This window comes from Schistocerca piceifrons, chromosome 6 (genome assembly GCF_021461385.2).
Source record: "Schistocerca piceifrons isolate TAMUIC-IGC-003096 chromosome 6, iqSchPice1.1, whole genome shotgun sequence".
Classification (NCBI taxonomy): domain Eukaryota; kingdom Metazoa; phylum Arthropoda; class Insecta; order Orthoptera; family Acrididae; genus Schistocerca; species Schistocerca piceifrons.
Genome location: NC_060143.1, coordinates 307,524,768 through 307,551,160, shown reverse-complemented (window position 1 = coordinate 307,551,160; position 26,393 = coordinate 307,524,768). Strand labels below are relative to the sequence as shown.

The 26,393-nt window shown below is 37.7% G+C and overlaps 1 protein-coding gene across 3 annotated transcripts in view; it reads right to left on the bottom strand.

The window, feature by feature from the left end:
- Positions 1-3,670: 3,670 nt before the first annotated feature.
- LOC124802569 (striatin-3) overlaps positions 3,671-26,393 on the bottom strand; it is an 86,438-nt gene continuing 63,715 nt past the window's right edge. For all 3 annotated transcript variants that reach the window (XM_047263440.1, XM_047263441.1, XM_047263442.1), the window contains exons 7-13: positions 25,585-25,733; positions 22,317-22,492; positions 21,468-21,637; positions 18,332-18,499; positions 13,401-13,531; positions 10,641-10,845; positions 3,671-6,434 (exon numbers count right to left, since the gene is read on the bottom strand). In XM_047263440.1, the coding sequence (XP_047119396.1) occupies positions 6,265-6,434; positions 10,641-10,845; positions 13,401-13,531; positions 18,332-18,499; positions 21,468-21,637; positions 22,317-22,492; positions 25,585-25,733 (1,169 nt within the window). In that variant the 3' untranslated portion in view covers positions 3,671-6,264. The remainder of the gene's footprint in view (positions 6,435-10,640; positions 10,846-13,400; positions 13,532-18,331; positions 18,500-21,467; positions 21,638-22,316; positions 22,493-25,584; positions 25,734-26,393) is intronic.

Sequence of the window (26,393 nt, the reverse complement as noted above, 5' to 3'; positions counted from 1 at the left end):
TGGGCCAGCTTTGGCACACGCATTTGTGAGATGTAATGTGTGTCAGGATGTGTTTCAGTGCTTCTGTAAATTGTAAAATGGATGACATGAGGGAGCAACAGATTTGTATCAAATTCTGTTTCAAGTTTAACGCTGACAGAGGCATTTGCTGAGAGTGCATCGAGTCACACAAGAAAATCTGAATGGTTCGAGCACCTCCAGGAAGGTAAAGACACTGAGGAAGATGACAAATGTTCTGGTCGACCGTCAACATGTACAACACCAGAAATGATCATGAACGTGCGCGATGTGATTCATGAAGAACAAAGGCAGACAATTCACAATGTTTGTAAAAGACCTGGGATGTCACACGTTACATATCAACAAATTCTAGTCTAACTGAACATGAAACTAATTGCAGCAAAATTTATCCTTTGTCTTCTTAGCATCGATCAATGAAACCTCGGGATTCAGACTGCACCAAGCTGCAACAAAGAGTTCGAGTGTGTCCAAAATTCTTATCCCGAGCTGTAATGTGATGAATCTTAAGTCTACAGTTATGACTCTGTAATGAAGCAGCAATCATCACAATGGAAAACACCATCTTCTACGAGGCTGATAGGAGCTTGACAAGCTCACAGCAACATGAAGTCAATGTTAATTTTTTTTTTTTGTCAATGACAGAATAGTAAGTAAGATGTCAGTTCCAGCTGGTTGGACTGTCATCAGAAACTTTTGAGGTGACTGGGGGAAAATGTTTGGTGCAAACAGCCAGAGTTGTGGAAAAAGAACGACTGGTGGGTGCACCATGACGAAGCACCCGTGCACACCTCACCCGTGAATGAGTTCCTTACAAAAATCGGCATGGCAATGGTCCCCAGACCTCCCTACACGCCATACCTAGCCTACCTAACTGTTCACGAATATAAAAATGGCGTTGAAAGGCTGATGTTTTGACTGTACTGAAGACATGCAAGTGGCATCTCAAGAGGTCCTGAATGAACTTCACCCTGCCGATTTTCAGGTGTGCTTCCAAAAATGGGAACAAAACTGGGATTGTTACAAACATGCCCGGGGTGACTACTTTGAAGGGAGGCTATTAGGACGTAAGAATATTTTTCTGATTTTTAAAATGAAATTCTTAGATATTTTGGGTAGCGCCTTATACACACGTCCCACGACATACAACATACACTATTCTATGTGTACGATTCCATAATGTTGCACAGCGGTACCCAACTTGGGTTACTGCCCAAGGGACTGATGTATTTTTCAGTGACATGGAATCGTACATGTGGCAGCAGGTGATATGGAACTGAGCGTTCGTTCCAAGTGGCTGTAGGAGCCGTACCACATATGGAAGCAAAGTGGGGTTGGTGCCCAATGCTAATGAACACATGCCAAAAACGGTCATCACAAACTTCCAAAGAACAGTTAAATATTAAGAGACGACACAGGAAATTGCAGTCGAATCTTGATAATGTCACGAGAATTGGTTGCAAATGTGCATTAATGATTGTACAATCTTAATGCACCATTTAATTTAGGTGTTGGATTGTGGCAAATGGAGCAACATCTATGTACAGTGAGGTCTGGAGTACATCTGGATTAGTACCAGCAATAAACATGTGGCATCCCTAAATTGATTTGAGATGTTATTTAACAGTGAATAGTCCTTTCCTTGTCAGACTCCTCTTGGTATGATTTCACAACTAGCAGCATCACCAGCACCATGAGGTTGCAGCCTGCACTACCTTCTGTGACGGAGGGACAACCATCTATACAAGATCCCAGGTACGATCATCTGTAGACACACTTGATGCAGAATGTGATTAACTTGCTAAGTTGCATTAAGTAGATTATTACTGGGCATGCAACATGAGGAGTTGCACCATCTTCTATATAAACAGTGGTTTCCACACAATTGCACTCTTCCAAAGCAGGAATCACATGCTGTACAAGGTGGTCTCAAAACCATGCAGACGCCATAGTACACCTGACTAGTCCTTTGGGTGTGTTCTCCTCAAAGAAGAAAGGACCAAGAATGAAGATGCTTCTGAATCCACACCACACAGGCACATACAGTGAGTGCAATGGCTCATTGTGTACCACATTCAGTTTAAAAGTACCCCAAATTTGGCAGTTCTGTGTATTCACTGCATCCTGTAGTGTAACATGTGCCTCAACACTCTACAGAACATCGTCCTGCCACATGTCATCAACTTTGCTCTGTGCAAGAAACAAGAGCAAATTCAGAATGTTGCTGTAGATTATCAGGTTTCAGTTGCAGCACCATCTGGATCTCATACGGCTGCTAGTGTAAAATGAAATACAAAATTTTCCACGATATGGACAATTCTCATGACATTGCATGAGCACTAACAATACCTAGAGCATGTGCTGCATGATAGTTACAGCAACAGCAACCTCATCAATAACTTACTTCCGGCAGGTTAGTAAGCCTTCCTCTTCCAGGTGCCACGCCAAGCTCACCCATGTTTTTAAATTTCATCACCACCTTCTTCAAACCATTTAATGAAATCATCAGCGATACTCTCTCAATGCAGCACTGTAGTTGCTGCTGTTCACGTAAAACGTTTCACAATCAGTATATGTTTTCTCTTCTTGGTAGTCCTCCTGTGTACTCGCATTATGGTTTGTCAAATGATATAGTGGATGTTATACCATCATACAGTGTACAACACCAGATTTGGTACCTAAGTGGACTACATTTGGTTGACTGCAGATAGGACCTGTTCAGTAACTATTGTACCATACCACGACCATCAATCATCCTGTGTTCCAGCTGGGCAGGTACCTCTCCCCAAACAAATAATACAGACCATAAAAAACTGAAGCTGCTGTTCCCAACTACTTTCCTTGATAAAAAGTTTACCAATAACAATGAAATAACAGAATACAACAAATGTTTCTAACACTGACAGTTCCTCATTAGATTGTGACTTCTTCCACCAACTCTTTGATAACAATTTTGTCAGTTTGAAATAAAGTGAAATAATAAGTTGCACCGTATCCGAATCAGCAGTGAGATTTTATCTCCTAAACACAAAAGACGCACCCAGTCAACTTCTGTGTCTGTAAAATAATCAGAAACCTGAAGGTTGGTTTGAACACTGCAGAGCTTTATTGTACACGGTACAACCCTTTCTCCTCCTGTCCTTTGAGGAGACTTACCCATTAAGCTCCAAGTGGATCTACAGTTCAACGTGAACTTCTAAGTGTTGTGTAACTTGGCACTTTTCACAGTAAAAAAAAATTACTGCCCGAGGTAAAAGTAGTGGCAAATGGAAGAAGGAATCTTATGATTTAATCTTCGAATTTTTAGGCTGGCATTTAACCACTGAATCATCTGTGACAAAACTAAACATAAAACTTAATATAAATTTGGCACTCACTTAAGATGACTTGCGTACCAAATATGACTGGCATAACATGATCAATATGGGAAGCTCAGAATCCTCTAACTATGATCTGTTACGCTTACAAATGTGGAGTGTTGCAGAGTTATTTTGCATCCTTTCGGACAATGACCAAAAGAAAAGTCGCTTTTCCAGGATTGAGGCAGAGCACCCAATGATAATCTGACACTTCCATATTAATCAGTTATGTATCACAGATGAATATGTCAATTTTTAGGACTATGTTTGATGGCAAGTAAACAGAGCAACAATTTCTAATACACATTTGTATCTGCATTTATTACCAGTTCACATCTGACATCTCATTAAAATTAAGATCATTTTACAAGCAAGTCTTTAAAGCATTTTAAAAATTATGTCGGCCAGATTTCCTAATATCGAAGAATTTTTCAACCTGGGATGCTTTACATGTACATATACAAATTCCCCAACAAAAAGAGTAAATTGTTACAAGAATCTCTGTGGGGAAATATGGTCCTCCGATAGTTTGTTTCAGAGACTTTCACTGATGTCTACTGAGAAATTATTCAAAGTTCCAATGATTATCCAAAATACATGTCAAATTAAAATTTTCATAATCAACCACACGAATTAACAAGTGTAACTAAGCACTGTTCATTTCGGATGGCAAAAGTCACAGAGTGTGTGTGTTCTACATCATCACTTCTGGTATGGTTTGGTAAATTGAATGAATTCATTAATTAAATATTAATAAACCAACAAACAAAGATTTTAATGCTTTGCTCCCCCCATCAATAAATGTCCACCAACGAAGTTATAAAACAGATCAAATATTTGAAGAAATATATGTATTATCAAGCAAATGACGAAACACTTCAATTTTCCAGGGAAAAGTCATCAGGTGCAGAACAAACTCGTGGAAAAAAAAAAAAAAAAAAAAAAAAAAAATAGATAACTGAACAGTTACAACAGCACATATTTCACAGAAACAGTAATCTGCCTATTCATTTAAATAAAAATTTTAAAACAATGTGTAAACAGCAGATTTTATGCCATTTGAATTGGAGCACGATGCTATGAACATTCAAATACAAGTAGAACTAATAAATAACAATTATATGATGTTGGGCAACAGCTTTTAAACAGCAGTTACATATACTTTAAGTATTCGTCATCATTTTGACGAACCAACCAACCGAAAGAAAGAAAGGGGGTCGAGTATTAAATACACATCTACATGTTTACATGCTTGTAAGAAATAAATTTAACAATTTTCTAAAATGAGTATTATTACGTCTGATATTTACATTATAAATACATAAATAATAAACAACTTTTAAAATATTTTATAAAATAAATATCATTACAAAGGAACTATAGATAAAAGGAAGAATAGATTAATTTTGTTGGTAACTTATCAAAAATTGTATAGTAATAAATGCTGCACAATGAAACAAAGGTTTCCTACAAGAAACTATTGGCTAAATAAAAGTACAAAGTTGTGCAGTGATAAATTACACAACTCTGCCTGACACTTTTCTGTAACTAACTGGTGCATTATTTTCTATGGATCGATAATTTACAATTTGTACACAGTTAACGAAATAAGTTAGCGGTCCTACATCTACATCATTTGTTTAATCATTTATTTATCTAGCATGCATAAAACTTGCATGCATTCATGAGTGTCATGTTTTGTCCTAGTCTTGCATATACTTTATTTTTTTCTCCGCAATAACATTCCACCTGTTCCATGAGCAGATATATGTAGTGGACAAAGCCCTGGAGCCCTAAATATAAAAAAAATTAAGACTAAAATTGCCTTTTTCACATTAGTGTACAGGCGTTGTTCTATTAAGAATAAATTTCAAATTATGTCATCAACAACCAATGTGGCTTCAGGTCGTTAAAAAATCTTCACACATAAATAATTTATATGAAATATTTAATATTTATCAATAAGGAGAAATTGTGTGTTTAACATAAATTTACAGTCCGTAAATAGAAAATGTTTGATTCTAGATTACTGACATATAATATACAAAGTAGATTAAAAATGAAATGACCATATATTAATTCTGAAGCTACAAAGTAGTTCTACTTTAGATACAGTAGTTTACAATTAAACACACATTTTATGATTCTTTTTAATTTAATACTGTGCTAATTGGGTATAGGTACCAATTGCACACAATGTGCAGTCTTCTTTCTTTTTAAAAAAGAAAAAAAAAACATCACAAAATTGAAATACCACAATTTTCATAACAATTACAATGAAAATGTCTCCTCAATTTCTTCACATAGAGCAGGTGAGAATGGGGAGGGATGCAAAAACTCTGCGCTAGCTACTGTCAGTCTGGGTGTATAAAATCAAGAGACTGTCAATAAAAGCATTCTTAACAGTTTATGATGTAAAGTTATATTGTACATTCAGCATAATCTTCAGCTGAAGAATCACTGTTATCAAATATATTCATGATTCTGGTCAGAAGAGTGTGGGCTCAACACAAAAAAGTAAGTAAAGGGAGAAAATCCGTTCTGCACAGACTGAGCAAAAATGAAGAAGCACGATGTGGCAGATCAATGCAAAGTAATTTCAGTTTAGAAATCTACTGTACACAAACACAATATTGTTCTAGTCTTCTGAACACACTTCAATTTTAACCGCTTGTCCGTCCCACTCACAAGGATGTACTGGTACGAAGAGGGAAATTATACTGAGAACATAAAAAACTTATCTGCTCCCTTTGTCCATCTTCCCTCCTATTAGAATAACTCACCAGATTCGAGAACAAAAAAATAAAATTAAAAACAATAAACGCGTGTTGCACTCTAAAAAGTCTTGCACTTTTCTGGTCGTACATCATGTTCCTTACCAATAACTTCACACAAACACCTTTGCAAGTGCATCAGCGCCTGCACTGGCAATGTAGGGCCTGGATGGGTGGAAAGCCACATCAAATATACTCTCGTCGAATTTCTTGCGGTGAGCTGTAATTTCTTGTACACACGTCTTATTTTCCAGGTTCCACAGACGGATACTGCAGTCATGACCTGTTTTGAAAAAACTGCATGTTAAACAAATGAGCACTATGCCACATTATAACTATTAATGAATTTGTGTAGAATACTCAGGTCGCTGCACATATAGCAACAGTACATAAAAGATACAATTAAGAACAAACAATACTGAGGAGAACCTACAAACCACCCTCTGCGCCAGCTATAATCATAGCAGAAAGATATTACTGAATCTCAGCTATTCAATTTTATTTATTAATTTTTTTTAAAAAAAGTCTGAGTCCTTCTACACTTATCACTGTTTTGGTGGCTGGCAACAAGGTTTTTTTTCCAAAATATTATTAAGATTTATTTTGAATTGTTACACATTCCACATCCTGTAATGCAAGAACTCCTAAGAACAGCGTGCTACTCTGAACTAATCTGCAGAAAATAAAATGTTTTCTTCTATGAACTGTACAGTATTCTACAGAGATGAATACTCTACTCTACCCTAAGGTAAGGAACTGTGTGTGTCCTTTAGAGACAGTTAACAGCATTTTAAAGAAAATCATATGTTCCAAAACGTGCGAAGGAGAAGGAAGATGCTGAATGATGCTTGGTAGCTAATATAGAATTTGTTCAAGTAGCTTAATATTACACAAGAAATTGATTTCAGTAGCTGTCTAGTGACATGACGAAAGCCGTACTGACATGCAACACGTTTTTCATTGTGAATCTTGCTGACTTTGTATCCATCATTGTTGCTACGTGCTCAGCAATGACCTGCTACATCTCACGTAACATAATCTTCATTGTGATTTGCAACCATAGCACTCTCTAGCAGCAGTTATCGGCTGCAGTTAGGGTGCTAATCTCACAGTCCATTTACGTAAAATAACACACACAAAATAGTTAAACTATTAGCTATCATCAAAGGAGGTCAGAAAAAAACCATGAAGAACATTCCGTATTCACTAACAGTTTGAACTGTGGATTGCTGGTTGAGGAACACTACATACACTGCACAACAATTGGAGATAAGATTCTAGTTTGTTAACTCAATTGAATCTCCACCACATTTTCAGTTTTAAAATGAATACAATTACAGTATAGTGTCCAATGTCAAGTTTCTGCATGCATAACAGCCATATTCTCTACGTTGTGTTGACTACTGTCTCACTGAAATAACTTACTGCATCACACAAGTTTCGAGATAGAGATTTGTTTCATAATTTCATTTGAATGGCAAAAGTTTGGATGTAGCTAGATACAAACCTGCTACCCTTCTCTTTATATCTCACATCACTATCTCCTATCCTATGGCTTTCACATGACAGAAGTATCCAAGTCACATATTTTACAATGTCTAAAAGCTGTAACTACAAATGTCATTACTTAACTGTGACAAACTGCAACAAAAACACTAAACCATTGTTGTGTTGTGTGCTACAACTTTCTACTTTCTAGCTCAGAAGCCATAACACAGTGAGTGGAAAAACACACACACACACACACACACACACACACACACACACACACACGTGTATGGCGGTAGGCGTTGTGAAACAGTGTCACGCGCCGCCAAGAGGGTAGACACAGAATATGCCGTACAAGACATCATGGTAGCAGGTCTGCAGGGCAACGATTTCAATGTATGTGACATTAAGGTAAAAGAGATGTTAGGTTTGAAGTTTCATGACCTTTATTTGTAAACTCTCTATTTGACACAGTTGTGGATATTCCACATGTGACAACACTACGGGTTTTCCACCTCTTATTGGAACGTGAATGCTTTCCTTCTGGCTGTGCAAATGGCTGTTTAATAGGTGTTGCATAGAGGGCAGCATCTGTGCACATTGTGGAGTCTTTCACCCTGCATCAGTTTGTCATCAAATGGGGAGACATTTGTTTGTTATTGTGTAGAGTGGACAGGAAATGGGGCATTATTCGTGGGAGGAAAGGGCAGATATGCACTATGCTTATGGGGCAGCAGATAGAAAGGCTCACATTGCCCAATGTTTGTACGTTTGGCGGTTTCTAAATCTTTGAGCACCAGATCCACACTCATTTACTGCCACCCACAAGTCCCTATGAGAGCAGGTTCACAGAATGTAAATTTTCCACTGGCACATGTGCATTCAAGGCCTACTTTGAAAACTGATGTAGTCATTTTGTGTTACAGATGCAAAGGCCTTTGGGACATGGTTGCCAATGCACAGTGCATACACCAAGCCTTGAAGATGAGGTGTTAGCACTGCTGGAAAACACACGCTCAAGAAGCTTGCGGCATGTTGCCTGGGAAATGGGTGTAGACCATTCCACAATTTGGCGTGTGTGGCACGAATATGATTTGCACCCCTTCGGAAGGTTCAGAGCGTTCATGCCCTTAATCCAGATGACCTTCCATATCAAACTGACTTCTGCCAGTGGTTTTTGCAAAGGCGTGCCATTCAACCAGACATTCTGAACCACATACTTTTTACTTATTAGGCATCCTTTGCATGAGAGGGTATGTTCAACAGCCACAACCAACACACGTGGGCACAGGAAAATCTGCACGCCACTTTTGTTCTTGGTTACCAAGATCACTTCGCTATCAAGATTTGGGCCAGTTAGTCTGTCCATACATGTTCCCCCATTGACTGAATGCAAACACATACTTTATCTTTTTATGAGAAACTCTGCCCAAGTTGTAGGAACATGTTCCACTCAATGCTCTACAGTGAATATAGTACCAACACTATGATGCACTTGCGCACTTCATACTTGCAGTGCGAATACATGTGGACGAAACGTAAGGTGAGAATTGGATAGGGCATGGTGGACCAGTGGCATGGCCCAAACTTTCACCCAACTTTGTGCCCAATGATTTTTTTCTTCTGGGACCACCTGAAACCTGTTGTCTATGAAACGCCAATTAGGACTGATTATCTGATAGCGCACATTATGGCAGCCTCTGATGCAATTTCCACTTTGCCAGGTGTGTTTAAACGACTGTGACGGTAACTCTAGCATCATTGCAAGGCATGCATTCAAGCAGGAAGGCCTAATTTCAAGCGCTTTATGTAAATGTTTTCAAATAAAGGTTATAAAACTTCACCCTGACATCTCATTTACCTTGATGCCATAAATACATCGAAAATGTTGCCCTATTGTCCTGCTACCATGACAGCTCGGATGACTTCTTGTGTGCCTACCCTCTTGGGGGCCTTGAAGCTGTTCAATAACACCTAGGACAATATGCTACGGATGCAGACGTGGGTTGCTATGTGAAACATGCTTGTTATGATCCACTAAAGAAACAGAGAGAAGCTCCATACAATTTTCGGTTTGTGGCATACAACTGATGTTGCATCTCATTGGCCACACTCCTCTCCACATGGCAATATTCAGACATTGCAGATTCTTCCTTTCCCACTTCGCAATGTACTGGAATGCAAAATTCTATGCTGAGATATCACCAGCCCCTCATCCACAAATGATTTCACATACTAAGACAGGACGCTGCCTTCAACATCACATGTATGTTAATGTGACAATCGTTTTGCCCGTTGCACATCCCATATGGAATAAATCTACTGTATGAGTGTACATTGAGAGAAAGTACTCCTGGGAAGTGTTAGCCACAGTGTAAAGGGAGAAGAGAGAGAGGCAGTGGGGGAGGGGCAGAGGGTAAAAATAAAAGAGCAACAAAAAATGAAAAATCACTTGAGTGTGCATCTAAAATGTTAAGAACAATGAATGAAACCTTAATTATACATAAAACAAAGGAGCTCTCTCAATGGACCTACCACACACAACGTGAAAGAAAAGATGAGTGAGAAGATGGGTTATGGAACAACTTATTTGTGGAGTCAACCGAACATGAACCACAAAAATTGAAGTAGTAGTTACAAAGTAACAGTCTCTCTCTCTCTCTCTCTCTCTCTCTCTCTCTCTCTCTCTCTCTCTCTCTCTCTCTCTCTCTCTCACTCTCCCCCCCCCCCCCTGCCCCCCTACCCCATTTGTCTGTTTAGTGACAGAGGAGGAGAAGAGTAATATGTCAGGACACAGCCTTCATTCTCAAAATAATGTGCATCTAAATTCTGAAATGGCTGCCAAATATACATTAAATACTGACTACTTCTGCACTGATTTGCATAGTCATCATCCTAATTTCGAACAGATAGTCTGCAAAGTTCCATTACATGAAAATGTACACTCATATCATCCTCCACATACAAAATTAAAGTCAAAGTACAAATGTATTTTACTCACTTCCTGAGAGAAGATACAGGCCATTCGGATCAACAGCTAGACTTGTAACAGAGTCTAAATGAGCAACCATTGAATGAACCAGCTTGCCAGTCGTGTTGTCAAAGAATCGAATATGTCGATCCTCATGGGCAGTGATTGTCAATGGAAGAAGAGGATGAGCCACCACACAATTTATTTGGCGACCCATTACATTATTGTCAACTTCCTTAAAAATAAAAGCACAACAATCAGAAAAATTAGTAGCAAATAAGGAAGCAACATGAATATTTTTGTTTGCCACTAATCAATTTGGTTACAGAAACAAACAGCACTATTGGTACATACCTCAAAATCTGTAATGCATGAATGTGTTAAACTTACGATCAGAATTGCACGAAAGTAAGTTTACCATAGAATTACTAAAAGCTTTTTTGATAGGTTTCAGTAAGTTCAAGCATTTGAAAAAGTCTCACTTGTTTCTTGTCCAAAATGGTATAAAACTGCTTATCTGATTGAACTATCAAATTAGTTTAAATGGGCAAGGTTCACATACAACTAAAACTTGCTGATGGGCTACAATGAAATTGAAATACATACACAGACAATTGTAAAAGGTGTAATTGATATACCTCACAAATTTTTTGCTCTGAACTGCTCATCAAAACACAAATTAAGTTCACAGAAATTAAATTATTTTAAACTTGTGTCAGAAAATAGGAAGGGAGAGACCATGCCAGCAACAATTACTATTTGCATCTACGCATCTGTACCACGGAAAATTGCTCAAGGTAAATTCACCACATACCAAAATAATTAAAATGGTCAGGTACCTACTGAAACAGTTAATAAAATGTAATATGTCTATATATCTGCAGATCATTTAACAGTATAGTACAAGATACATTACAATTAGAATAATTCTTAACATGTGAGACAACTGAAATAAAGAGAGAGACTCTTTCAGAATCTATCAAAAGGAAAACTATGTACTTTGATGTTTGTGTACTGCCAGTATTGAAAATTTCATTTTCTGAACATAAGTAATGGCCAGCTATTCTGTCCCATAACACAATGTATGAGTATCAACCTTACCTTTAAGTAAGATTAAACACCAATACTTGAGGTAGTAAAATGCTACCTTCCCTTCTGGGGGAAAGGAGAAACAAAGGAGAAACAAAAAAGAAACAAAGAGGGTTGTCATACAATACAAGGAGAGAAAATATTCTCAGCCTGACTCAAAGATGGTGCTTAAGTTAATGAAATTTTGTTTCTGTAACTCCTTTAAATCAAACTGTGGTTTCACACTGCCACATTTGCAGTTTATATTTCTTTTCGCTGGTGTACCACCAAAGAAATTCATCCAGTGTTTGAGTAGGCTGATTAAAGTTGCTCCTTCTTTTACAATAACCAAATGGGTAACTGAAATCAAACATACCATACCTCTCAAGGCTGATCATATTGAACATCCAAAAACTGCAACACAGATGCAATCATAACATAATACAGTTTTATGAGTGGCAATTAAAGGGGTATTTCACAGCTCATGTCATAGGTGTACCAAACAAATGAATTAACTATGAGAATGCATGCCAATTTGTAATTGTCAATCAGATTTAAGTCCATCACTTCACACTGGAAATGAAACATGACAAGCACAGGGTGAAAGCCAGTGGCCCTGAATCACATAAGGTGAAATTTATTTCATCTACTGGAAAGGTTATGGCCTGTGATGCACAACTTGTGGAACAGCCACCCTTTTCAGACATGGTACCCTCCAACCTCTAAATATTCATAAATACAAAGAAATTTATTAACACAAAACATTTTGATATTAATGAAAATTCATGGCACCCTTATTTCAGACCATACATCTCACTTCAGGGATTGTATCAATGCCCTGGAAAATACTGGCCAGAGAGGGATACTTAAAACTTAACAATGCCTTCACAGACAAGGAACGAAGTTCTCCTTCACATTTATTAAAGTCTTTTGCAGGCAGTCTTCCTGAAGAGGGAGCTACATCTGCACAATGATGTACTTGAGATATGTGAAGCAGCATTGTTAAGCTGTCTTTTCTTAAACTGACCAATTTTAAACTTAGCTGACAGCTGTTTATCAGCTTACAACTACTAACATGTAGCCGACTAATCTTTTTCCTGTCTGAAAATAGCATTTGCAGTAGGGAAGCATTCTAACATTGTTTTATTGTTAGAGATGGAAATGTGGTAAATGACAAAAATCTTAGAACAGACCAGACCTTTAGATCTGTAATCTGGCACTTACCCACTGAAGCACTAAATCACAATATGACAATGGAAGACAAAGAAAAAGGAGGGGGGGGGGGGGGGGTGTTAATCCCATTCTACTGCTACTATCAATACTATATCCAACACCAGCAATAGCCTGCCATTGGCAAGGTCACATGGCAGCCTCAGTACTCAAAAGTTTACTTATTACGGTGAACATAAAATTCTGAGCAGTTTTAAATATACACTTCAGATGATTGTCAAACCCCACCAGAAAAAAATTGTTCAAATGGCTCTGAGCACTATGGGACTTAACATCTGTTGTCACCAGTCCCCTAGAACTTAGAACTACTTAAACCTAACTAACCAAAGGACATCAAACACATCCATGCCCGAGGCAGGATTAGAACCTGCGACCGTAGCGGTCACGCGGTTCCAGACTGAAGCACCTAGAACCACACAGCCACACCGACCGGCAAACCCCATCAGAATGTACAATATTAAATTATACTGAAATCTAAGGAAAAATACATACTGGACTTGTCTCAAGACGTAGAAGCTGTTTTCCTGTTTCTATATCAAAAATGACACAATGTGCTGAATTGTATGCTGCCACCATTCGATTCTGCTCATCTCTAATAAAATCAACTGATGTTGGAGCACCATCTGCAACAAAATATTATTATACAAGTTATTAGCAAACAGTGTTAGTGTACTGATACATGCATGTAAATGCAAATACACACGTGATGTTCAAAACACCACTCACGTTCCATCATAAGCTCTGTATCACAATCAAATACAGTAACAGTTTTACAGCTTTCATACCACAAACCAACCTTGTTTGTATTAGTGTTTATCCAGTTGTTTCTAAATCTACACTTATGCTCCCATACCTATCAAAATTTGTATAGCAGGTAGTGATTAGAATTAGTACTATCTGCACCACTTCCAGCCATGGCAACTACAAGGAAAAAAATCACTGCCTTTAAATATTATCAATTTACTATTGTGGTCTGCAATGACTGCAGCCCTCCACCTGAGAAAGAAGCTGCTGCTGAGAAATGGTATGGTGTGGGTTCGTGCCTACTGTCTGTGAAATATTATTTATATTTTAAAGAAACAAGACAATATAATAATTCAATAACAGCACATAAAAGAAAAAACCCATGTTACAAATTGTCATTTCATGAAGAGATGGAATACCTACTTCAGGAAGAATATTAGAGGGCAACTTCAGGGTGTATATGCGCACAAGGAAAAAAGATTCCCAGATTTCCTGATTAAAAATACACTTTTCCCGGACTAACACATTTTACCATGTTAAGTGACAGTATACTTTCCCTTGGAACTGTAAAACATGTCAAACCTTTCAATGGTTAAAAGCTTTATACACGAGCGTAGAGCTTCCCAGCACTTTGGAAAAGATCTTTGATGTGCAGAAACATGTACAGTGCACAATTTTATATTGTGATATGTTGCGCATCTTCGTATAACGAAACTATAAAGTCGACTCCAACCAAACTCACCACGTTAGTTTTAGACGCACTGAAATCGAGATTGTGATGCGTTTTGTAAGCCAATCACAGCTCCTGTCACATGATCTAGTCAGCTGATAGCAGCAGATATTGAGCGCATAGGACACGTCATGTCGCCAGCCCACAGCAACACTACTGTTAAGTAGCATAAACACACAAACAGGGAAGTTAATGGTTTAAATTAATATACATATTGTAGCTACAAGAAAAGCTGAGCTTTCACACTTTTTTTTTCCTCTTTGCATGTGTTACACTTAAAGATACATCACACATATGCGCCAGTAAAATTTTAAATAATGACACAAATGTCTGGTCTGCTGGGCACAAAGTTTTAAGTGGCTGGTTCTCTAAGTGTAAAGTTATAAATGAGGGTCAAACGCTCTGATTTAAGAAATTGATTACACATTCAAACATGTAACATAATTCATATTGCGTAAAAGAAAATTTACTTTGAAAGTAACTTTTCATACCATCATTCGCAATATTTTCCAGCAACCTATTAGAAATAGGTTCGTTTCAGCAGTTGCCAGGGAGTGCCAGAAAACAGGCGTTACTGCGCATGCGTCGCTACAATAACACAGGAAGCCCATATGTTTGACCATGTATAGCATTAAGAGATCTTACATTACGCCATACAAAAAACAGGATATCAGAGGATACTCCAAGAGCATCGGAATTTCATAAACTATACTAAAATGCATAATTCGGTTTAAAATGCAGGTTCACATGTCCAGATTCATAGAGCTTAGTTTTAAAAAGTTAGCAAGTACCTACAATTTCCTTCCACTATTCCAAATTTTAATTTCTAGCTCACTTTTTTCATATAAAAATCAAAAACTATAAATTTCGTTATAAAATTAAGAGAAAATTAAAAAGTAATCAGAGGTAAATCATTACAGTAAATTCGCATAATTACAGTAATTCACATTTGCCTAAAATTTTAATACAAAATACGCAAAAAATTAGGGGGAAAATGAGTATGTATGTTTTCTTACGTTTCCTTTTTCAGAAAAAAATCAGGTTTGATAAAAAGGAGGTAAACAGAGGTAAACAAAACACCAAAATAAATTTATTCAAGTTTATCTTAATGTTTTTCTTTAATAAGATTTCAAAAAAGTGCAGAACAGCCCCGACATTGTTCACCACACAACTTCTGTTTGCTTTGGACTCCTCTGGCCCTATGTGCATGGCAATAACTTCTGGATTACTAGAAGCCCTCCATTTATTCGGGCCACTATTAAGTACATAAGCGAGTGTTGGTGGTTTTAGCCAAACGAAGCCCCAACCTGACATTAAGCTTTTTCAGTGTGATTTTCAGGATGCAAATTTTCTTGGTGTACCAGTACTGTATTATCTCATTTTCTGTTCTTCATTATGGCATAATGCCGTATGTGCCACAAGATGAAAACATGCACTTGAAAATCAGCGAACAGTTGAAACTAGCCAATGCTGTGGAACGAAGCACTCCATTTCAAATAAATTGACTGTGTCTGTGGGAAAGATTAATGAAGGCCAAATTTCTTTAGCAAACCGACAAATACAACTTCATTGTTCCACAAGGCAATTTTGCTTGACTACCAGAAACATGGACATAAGATAAAAATCAGAAAACTGCAAATAACAACATACTTTAGCCCTCCATAATTATGTCAATGTATTTTAATCCACTTGATAGGTCCCGGCCACAGAAAGCCGTTATACTTTCTTTTGACGTGAGAGCTCTAAACAAAAAAGAAACAGCAAAATCACAAAATGTAAACATGGGTCACATTGAGAAGCTTACGTGCAGAAGAAAAATTTTTCCGGGTAGCATCTACAGATTGTTCCTACTGCTGAAACAGTTAACAGCCCCACTTCAAGCAGCAAGGAGCCGGGGAAGGTACTGTCCATTCACGACTCAACTGCACATGTGCACGAGACAGGTGGCAATGGCTCAAATGAACCTGATGTAAATAATTGTGATGTCATGCTCATCAGAAGCAGTTTGTTGTTACACAGTATTGCATAGTCTTCGTTCTAAGGCCTTTGACACATTCTGCTGCTCGCAGAGTATCAGTTCTTGCTGGTCAAAATTAAAAAAAATTTTACTGGAAACTAAAACAATGAAAAATTCCCAGAATTCCAAAAAGCTCCCAGGTTTTTCCCGGAACTCCCTGTTGTCCTGGGGCGTATACACCCTGAACTTATTAACATACTACTCTACATGCAGTGAGCTACAGAAAAAAAGATTAATCTAAAATACACTTGCAAAATTTCACATTTATAGGTCTTATCCACAAACTGTTACTCCTGCGAAAAATTTTTTCCAGTCAGTAATAAGGAATTGTAAAATACATTATGATAAGAGCAAACCCGTTTTACATTCACAAAGGGTTCTGTCTATTTTGAGACTACCAAAATTTGAAGCAAGCAATACATTCATTTTCTTGGGAGCAACTACCACATTATTTCTTTATTATTCAGCCATTGCAAGATTATGTTTTAAATACAAGTATGAGGTGCATCCAAAAAGTAGATTTCCCCATTTTTTTAAAAACAAAGAATACATAGTTACATGAAAACCTTTATTGGCAACAAGTACAGCAATGTTTGAGCTGTTCTTCGACAGTCATCAAAAGAATTGAGACACTTGTCATGTTGTGGGATCAACTTTTGTATTCCTGCCTCATAGAAGTCTGCCACCTGTGAATGGAAGCATTGTGTGACAGTCGTCTTCAGGCCTGTGTTGTCATCAGAATGGTGGCCAGAGGACAAGAAATTCTTGAGGTGCAAGAGAAGAAGGAAATCACGGGCAGCGAGATCACAACTGTATGCTGAATGATCAAACAGCTCCCAGTCAAACTTCTGTAAAACAGTTGCTATGTGCCGAGTCATATGGGGACGAGCATTGTCATGGAGGGGCGTAACACCTGCAGTAAGCATTCCATGCCTCTTGTTCTGAATAGTACTTCACAGTTTCCGCAGGTAGGACCTGTCTGACCAGCATCTGATTGTAGTGTCATATCTGTTGCGAATGCACAATTTTCTCGGCTAAACACGTCACAGTTAGCCTTCTGCCGCCGAGCGGTGTGTCAGCAATGCGCTGAGCAGTGTCAGCAGTGCGCAAGTAGCAGCATTACTGCATTTACTAGGCAGTCTTATTATAATAACTAGTTAAATTTTGTGTCTGTTTGTGCTCTCTATAGATTAGTTCAGACTTTCTTTGCACAACAGTATTTAGCATGGATAGGGACTGCAACTGCTGTGTTTGGATGCGGGCTGAGTTGGCATCCCTTCGCTCCCAGCTTCGGTCACACAGCTTGAGGCTGTTGCCAATGGGCATCACTGAGGGGGTCCGAATGGGGGTTTGTCAGGGACGGCCAGCTCGTCCCATGCATCCCCCAATTGGATTACGGCTGTGGCTAACCGGGATTCTGCCCGCATTGAGGCTGACACCTCACCCGTGGTAGAGTGGGAGGTCATCTCGAGGTGTGGCAGGGGGCGAAAGACATTCCGGAAGGCTGAACTGAAGGCCTCTCCAGTTTGTCTGATGAACCAGTTTCAGGCTCTGTCTCCAATAAACTGAGAAAACCTGGTAGTAGTTTCGAAAAAACAGCAGCAGCAGCATCACCTGTATCAGCTACACTTAACACCACAAATTTACAGATTATTTGGTACTCAAACAGTTTGTTACTTAACTTCGAAACAAAAAATAAAATGAGACCTTCCACATCAATCATGCACAGGCCAAAGTAAAAACTTTGGGAATGATACTCATTGGTCTGAATGAAGCCAATAGATTGTGTGCACATTAACACTGGTAGTACAACAATTAACATAAAAATCAAACTGAAAAAAAAAAATTTAATTTTATTTTAGAAAGCTGCAAATAAGGGGAGAAAAAGAGCACTTCTGGATAACTACCAGATACTATTACTACATCACATACCTTGTTCTGAAGTGTATGTAGACAGAAGAGGCATTTTACTAGTTGGAGACCACAGCTTCACCGTTCCATCAGCAGAACATGAAAGCAGCTGCAGCTGCTGGCTTTGTATACTGAGACCCCAAACCGCATCTGTATGTCCCTCCATGCTGCCTGTCAGAACACCTGGATCTGTCAACACACACATTAACAAGATCAGTATTTCTTGTTCGTGCACTCTTACTATATATGCTGAGAAAGAGGACATAGAATATAAATGTGGACTACCAATCATTTTGCATCCTGTCATCACAGTTAAAAAAGGAAAGTCTTAGCTAGAATACACAACTCACTACACTCTGCACAGTATCTGTCCTCACAAATGTAAGGGCCACAACTACACATATTATTAGGACTAAGATTTAAATTGCTCTATCCCCATGCAGTCCTGTAAACACTATGTCTGCAATGTTAATTAATTTTGCCCAATTTCAAGTTTAACACACATACAGATACAGTCAGTTAAAAACCTTCACGTGCTACAGAAAATCAGTAAGTTTCATCACATTAACTAACACTCATAAAGGAAAAGACAACACAAAATTTACTGAAAGTATGACAGCATGAAGAGTTGTTATTAGCACAAAAGTAAATATAGAACTTTCAACCATAAAAACTATACTTCTTTGAGTAGCACAAAAGTATTGTCAAATACAAAAAGATACAGACAGTGAATTGCGGTTACTCAGGCTGTTGCATCACTTATTTTACTCCAACACAATCCCCAATCTGGAAATGTTCAGTGAAGGACAATTAACAATATGTAAGGGTCATCCAAAGCAGATTTTACTGAAAAGTGATACATTTAAGTGTCAGTAGTACACACAGGTGAGTAAAGAAAAAATAAACTGTTGTTGGAAATCCACAAAATTCAAGGCCATACATGTTTCATCATGCAGCATTTTGTCCACTTTTCTTTTTTCACCTTGGCAACTGTTCTAACGTCGGCTGAAGGCTCGGAAACAACCACAACATTTGAAAAACACTACATGTGATATAACTTACTGCAGCCATACAGATAACATGACATAAGGTGAAACGTACAGCAGGTATACAAACATTGCATTGTCACCAAATATTCATAGCAGTGCTAGCCTTTGTATGAAGGTCTACAGAAAATTTTTGGGAAACCACTAACAGGACTTGGCAGTAGTTTTAACAAAACAAGTGGCACCACACACACACACACACACACACACACACACACACACACGGTCTACAGAAAATTTTTGGGAAACCACTAACAGGACTTGGCAGTAGTTTTAACAAAACAAGTGGCACCACACACACACACACACACACACACACACACACACACACACACACACACACACACCAAAACCATTTTAAAAGTGATGAACAAGAAGATGGCACAAGACATAGCAAATGTTCAAATTTCCTGCTTTGCAAGTGCAACATTGCGCAAAGGATGATTGACTAAACAAATGCAGTCAATTTCAGAAATACAGACTAATTTATGTACGGAATCTGGATTAATGGCACTGGTACATTTATTTCATTGACAGAAAAAAAAGGAGAAAGTTATTAATTAGTCCCAAACACATCACTAGCTCACTGGCCAAGGTTTGGAGACGTGGGAACTGACTCCAAAAGAATCATTCCAGCATTTGTCAGTACATATTTAGGGGAAACCATGAAAAAATGTCACCTGCATGGCTAGCTGTAGCTTTGAATCTAATTTATCTGAACATGAATCACGTATCTTCCTACTGTACAATACTCGCAAGTAATCATATGGTAAGTTTTATCCCATTTCAGTGACGTTAGGCCTTTCAAATTATATTACAGCAGTATGTACATGATCAAATGATCAGTAAATATGCAAAGTAGAATCTTCTCACTAGTAACCCATAACATTAACTGGGAATGCTTTTTCAAGTCGTCAGAAACAGGTCTCCCAACCGAAATACAAAAAATGTGGAGGACCGACACCCAAGAGGGAAAATCATGATGGAAATGAATACTTTTATCACAGTTTATGGGATGATTCAAGAACAAAATTTCTTTTTTTAATGGCCAAGTATATGATGTGAGAAAAAGTCACAATGTTCACTCTCTTTAGATAACTGTTTCATCACAGGAGCCACAAAGCTCAAGTTGCGCATGGATTAATTTTTATCACACACATCATAGATGCTAACTGCACAAAAGCACGAAAACAAATCAACATTAAAAATGAACAATGTAGGACCTGTATGTCCCTGGAATGCGTACAAAGGTTCCACATCCAGAGATACTGCCCTATTACTGAGGGGCATCATGTTAATATTTAAGTATGTTGAGGAGACTGCTACTTACTATAAAGGAGACATGTCTAATGTCAGACAGTTACCATTAAAAGACACTTGCTCAAAGCCTTCATCAGAAAAAGCATTCTGGCCCGACCTGCCAGAGTTGGCAGTCATGTGTGCCTGACATGTCCTTGCTTTTGTGTATGAATGGTGTGTGTTTTCTCTTTTGCTGCTGAAGACTGATCGAAAGCTTTATGTAAGTTTCTCAACTGTGCCTGTCTGCAACTTAACATGTCTTCTTTCCGATAAGTAGCAATCTATCTTTTCCTACACTGTTGATATTCTGACCTGGAGTTTCCATTGTCCAACATCAAAAATGTTATGATTAAAATACAAGAACACAAAAACCAACATCATCTATAAAACTGCCATATATCTAACAGACTGATAACACTTCTTAAGAATTTCGATCTATGACTGGTAATGCGATCAAATTCCACTTACTTCATTGTTTAATCAAAGACAGCCACCTTTATTGTAGTCAATATATTCTCCTCACACCCTCAAATGCTATATAATGATTCAAGAAAGCTAGAGTTTATAAATTGTTGCACTTTTCATTCACCTTATTTTTAAAGTTCATCTGATTTTGTAGCTCACCCACTAGCAAAATAAAAACTTTACATTTTATCACTAAATCAGAAATCTGATGTTAACCAACAATTGCATCCCCTTACCAATTCCCCCATTCACATTTAACATTAAACATTACATAACAATCGAAGGTCTCTGTTCAATACATTTAATTTACATGTAGAAATTAAAATAAATAAGCTAATATTGCTCACCAAATGAATCGTAAGGATCTATATTTGTACATGGCAGGTTCCAACAATGAATGTTACCATCGAGACCACCACTGTAGCACTGCTCTCCTGTAGCAGTCATGGCAAGACACAAGACAGGACCCGTATGTCCCCGGAACGTATACAGAGGTTCCACATCCAGAGACGCAGACCTATTAATGCAGGGAATCAGGTTAATATTTAAGTATGTTGAGGTGAAGACACTACATATTACACAGATATAAATGCTCTATATATTTATTTATATTTGGCTCTGAATGCAACACTAACTATTCGTCATTACCTCTGGCATCCCTGCTACAAATTGGTTATACAATATGGGCACAAAACATTTGTATGTTTACTGTTTTAAAGCACCTGGTATTTCAAGAGAAATCTTTGGAAATAATCAACTATTTTGCTATTTCAACATGGGAGACCCCCCTGCTTTGGTGCAGCTTGAGAGCTCTATATGTATGCATTCTGAAACAGACCTATGTGATGTTCATTTTAATTTGTTTTTATTGTGAGGATTCTATGGTGACTATCACCTGCTCCTTGACAATACTGAGCTGCATTGGGCAGCTGGCAGACTATGCTTTTATTGGGAGGGGGGGGGGGGGGGGTGAGCTGATCGAAGTAAAAGACATCCTGGACCTTTCAATAGACAAATCTGGATAGTTTGCCTTGGATAGCATTGTGTACAGTGAATTGCCACTGTCTAAAATACTTCCATTAAATTTAAAACCCCAACACAATGGCAGTCAATATGTGTTTGATCTTGTTTTTAGTTTAGCCTGTATACCGAACAGTTTGGTCTACACAACACTGTATTTACAGTTTCTCACTCACTTCTTGGCAGGTGCAGTTTTCAGCAAGTTCCACAGCTTTAACGTATGGTCTTCACTCGCTGTAATAAGAACAGGCTCCACAGGGTGGAACGCCAGCGCACGCACCCCATCAAAGTGACTGCGTAAAGTGTATTTAGCAGTCCATGTCTTCCTATATGACTCTTTAGTTGCAGCAATCTACAATGAAAAGAAAAAAATATATATATTATTGTCATGACCATCCAATTTTATAATAATTAATGAAACCAATGTTAACAATACTAATTAGCAATCCAAATATTTGTCTTAGAATTATCTGCTGTTAAACATCATCCAGTTCAATGACTAGTTCTTGATGCTTCACCAAAATGGTACACTTTTCACGATTTGTTAGTGGAAACGGGAAGGACAATTAAGTTTAATATCAATTGGGCAATAAATAAGAGCAGCGGATGACTTTCACTTGCACCCAAAATGTAGGTAATACAATGCAAAATACAGGCAATACAATGACAACCCTTCACCACCTGGTCGCATACATCATAGTATCTAACAGAGCACCAACATATGAATCCGCCAAATTAACTATACTTAAGTAATGAGCATCGTACCGTTGAGCCCAGGAGATTTTCAGCTTGTACTCTTTACATAAAGAGTCAAATTTCTTGAGCGTTTCAACACATACATACCTGAAGTTTTGTTGCAAGTCACAGTCCTTTTATTGCCAAGCATTTCAAGATGCCAGGCAATTTTACATTGAACTGTAGAGTTATTTAAAACTTACTTTAAATTCTGGATTATTAATTTTATGATTGTATCCAATAAACAACTATTTGTTTAATTTTATTATCTGATATTACATGGTGTACATAATTTATCTCCACAATTTAAGACTTAAATAACTTTAAACTGTGCTAGATAATAACTGAATGTCTTCAATACGTAATAAGAAATCTCGAAGTTTTTTAATGCAAAATTGTACTTGAAAACCTCATAAAATGTGGACATCACAGGAGAAAGCTCAGTGTGTCGCCTCATTCATACAGAAGACAATGTACGGAAAACAAAGTACCTAAATGCAACGAAACTTTCAAACACAGTTTTGTGAAGGATCTGGTGTACCAAACAAAGGTTTGAGACCTACAGAACTTGAAAGCACACATTCACAATGCACTTGAACACACCGCCATGAAAATCTTTAATTGTTCCTGGAGAGAAAGAGAGTTCCTACCATACATTATCCATGCCACTAACACTGTACACGTTGATGTGTATGAACGAAGAAACAAAACTTACCACATATTGAAAATCATCTGTTAATATCCAGTATAGTTTGAAAGGTATTAAAGTCTTAACTTGTAAAGATAATTTATGGACACACTGTATTTCTCGTCTTCAGGTAATACTGCTGTCTATAGCAAGTTGTGAAGAGTAAAATATTAAACTATCAGAAAGTTATATGAGTAGCTTCATATGATAAAATTAAAAGCCATAATTTATGAACAATTTAGAAGTAAAGGAGACAACTCGTGGAATAATAGAAGCATTTGGTCATAAAAAAAGATTTAAGACTTCACTAGCTTTTGGATGAATCCCATCATGAGCTGCAGCACACGTACAGCGAGAGAGCAAGATTCTGTTCAGAGTGTTGTCTCCTTCATTCCTGAATTATTTACATTTTGGCAGAACTGTCCTGATTATATAAATGTCATTTTTTTTAGTCATACAAATTTACTGTACAATTACTTACGACTTCAAATTACTCTGTAACTTTGCCCTATGTCCAAAATACAAAGTGGTTTTCAGTTTCTACATACTATTCTAGATAATGTTACCAGAAGTAACTCGTGAAAAAACAACCAAAACATGATAAATCTGTCACTAAACATTCTATTCTTGCACCGGAGAAACATTATAATTGACAATTTGCATTATGTCAAGTTAGATCGGCTAGAGTGCCACAGCAATGCTGCAACGGCAGTGTATATATACATAGCAGACAACACCGATTTCCGTTTCACAGAATAAATGTAAGCTATTGAGCAATTTCAATGTATATACCAATCATTTCTGAGTTGCTACCATACTGACAGCAGATAAACAACCAAGTAATAATGTAGATATATGTGTAACAAGGCACACACTTTCAATGACAGAACAAAGAAATACAGGAAATAAGCACTGTTTATGTTCATACAAAACAAAGCAGGCAATGCGGGAGCTTCAATGTCACAACTGGAAGCAACTACTGTGCTGGAAATGGTTCTTGCCCCTCGCAAAGCACCTCATGATTCTCATTCTTCACTTGTTAAACTGTCATGTTGCCAACTTTAAATGCATACTACAACTGCAAAATTTCAGCAGCCTAGGTATAAATCACAGAAGTGCTAATCTAAAAACTTCACACTGGCATGTGAACGTCGTCAAACTGTGTGGGATACAATCCCTTTATTTTCTACAATGAAATCTCCAATTCACCAAATGTGATGTTAAGTAATGTCGTGTTTAATAAATTATCTTGAACAGAATAGTGAAGAAAGCACCTAGTTCTATACAGGAAAGCCACCACATCAATCATCAATGAATGAGTTACATCACACCTTTTCGTCAACATCTTGTCGCCATTCCTTCAGGTACTGTTACCACAGTAAACGGGATGGCAACTGAAATTTCAGATTCAATTTTTGTGACCTGTTACCACTATGTACTTTGCTTCTCTATGTCACAGTATGAAATGATCCTCTAAGCTGTGTCTATAACATTTCTCCTTAATATCCTTTATTCCAGGAGTGCTAATCCAGCAAGGTATGCAAGAGAGCTTCTATGAAATTTATGCACGAGAGCTTCTGTGAATTTAAAAAAGTATGTTGTTCTACGTGTCTTTTTCTCCAACTTGTCTAACAAGATCTATTTACTAGAACAACATTCCAGATTTTATACAAAAAGTTTTGAGTTTCTGACTCTAGGACCTCTTAAGAGGATTGTTGATCAAAAACCCAAATTGGAAGGGTTTTCAGAGTTACATCTGTATTAACATTTCTTCTGTAGGTTAACACTACTTCTGCAGGCATTGAAAAAAGAACGTACAGTATTTCTAATCCTCACCGTAAACATCCTGAGCGATATTATTGAAGAACTTAGCAGTAAGAGGAGCTCCATGCACATTTGGGATGTGATCAAATAGCATAAATGTAGTACCCTGACCCAGTGTTTACTTCACTACAAGCAGTTTAACATCATGTTATGAACATTACAGAATTAGAATGTTTAAACAAACTTCTCATGCTCACATCATATGCAGCCTCCGCCTCATTATTTACTGTGAGTTGTGCCAGATCTCCCAAACCAAGTGTTGAATCCAGGACCTCGTCGTCTCCCAGACCTGGACCTAGCTGCCTGCGATGACCACTGCCTACCTGGAAGCCCAACCCTCTACCCCCTGCAAAATAATGAAATATACTAAGTTTTAGTGAGCCAGGCAAAGTGCATTGAAAATATTAACAACAGTAATGAAATATTATTATATCAGCCTTTCTTTTTGTGGAACCACGATCCAAATGCATACAGCATGAATTAACTACATCATTAAAGTTGAAAGAACTGCTACTTACTCTGTATCATCTATTTATTATACCAAAGAAAGGGTTTCAGGTTCTAAGGTGACTACTCACAAACACTGCCAGACATCAGTATTTATAACAGAGTGGTTTCTTTCCTAAACTTAAAAACCAGTCTAGTTTCAGTGTGCTATGTTACTGTACATACGCGACATGAGTAAGCTACATTTAATTACCTTATTTCTAGTACTTTTCAATTTTATCACAATGTCTCAAAGAAAATGGGCACAATATTATCTGCAATCTCACTATGCACACAGCATAAAACCAGACAAACTGCTGCTTGTTCTCACATGTGGCCCAATCTGAGACAGTGATGCTACTTACCACATACAGCAAAAAGAAACATTAGCTATAGCCTTATATTAGGAATCCCACAACAAAACATATTGTCACTACTCAGTTTCATCATAGCTTAAATTTCAAGATGGAAAAAATAGGCAAGAAATGAAAACAGACAACCTGTCACCTCACAGGTGAAT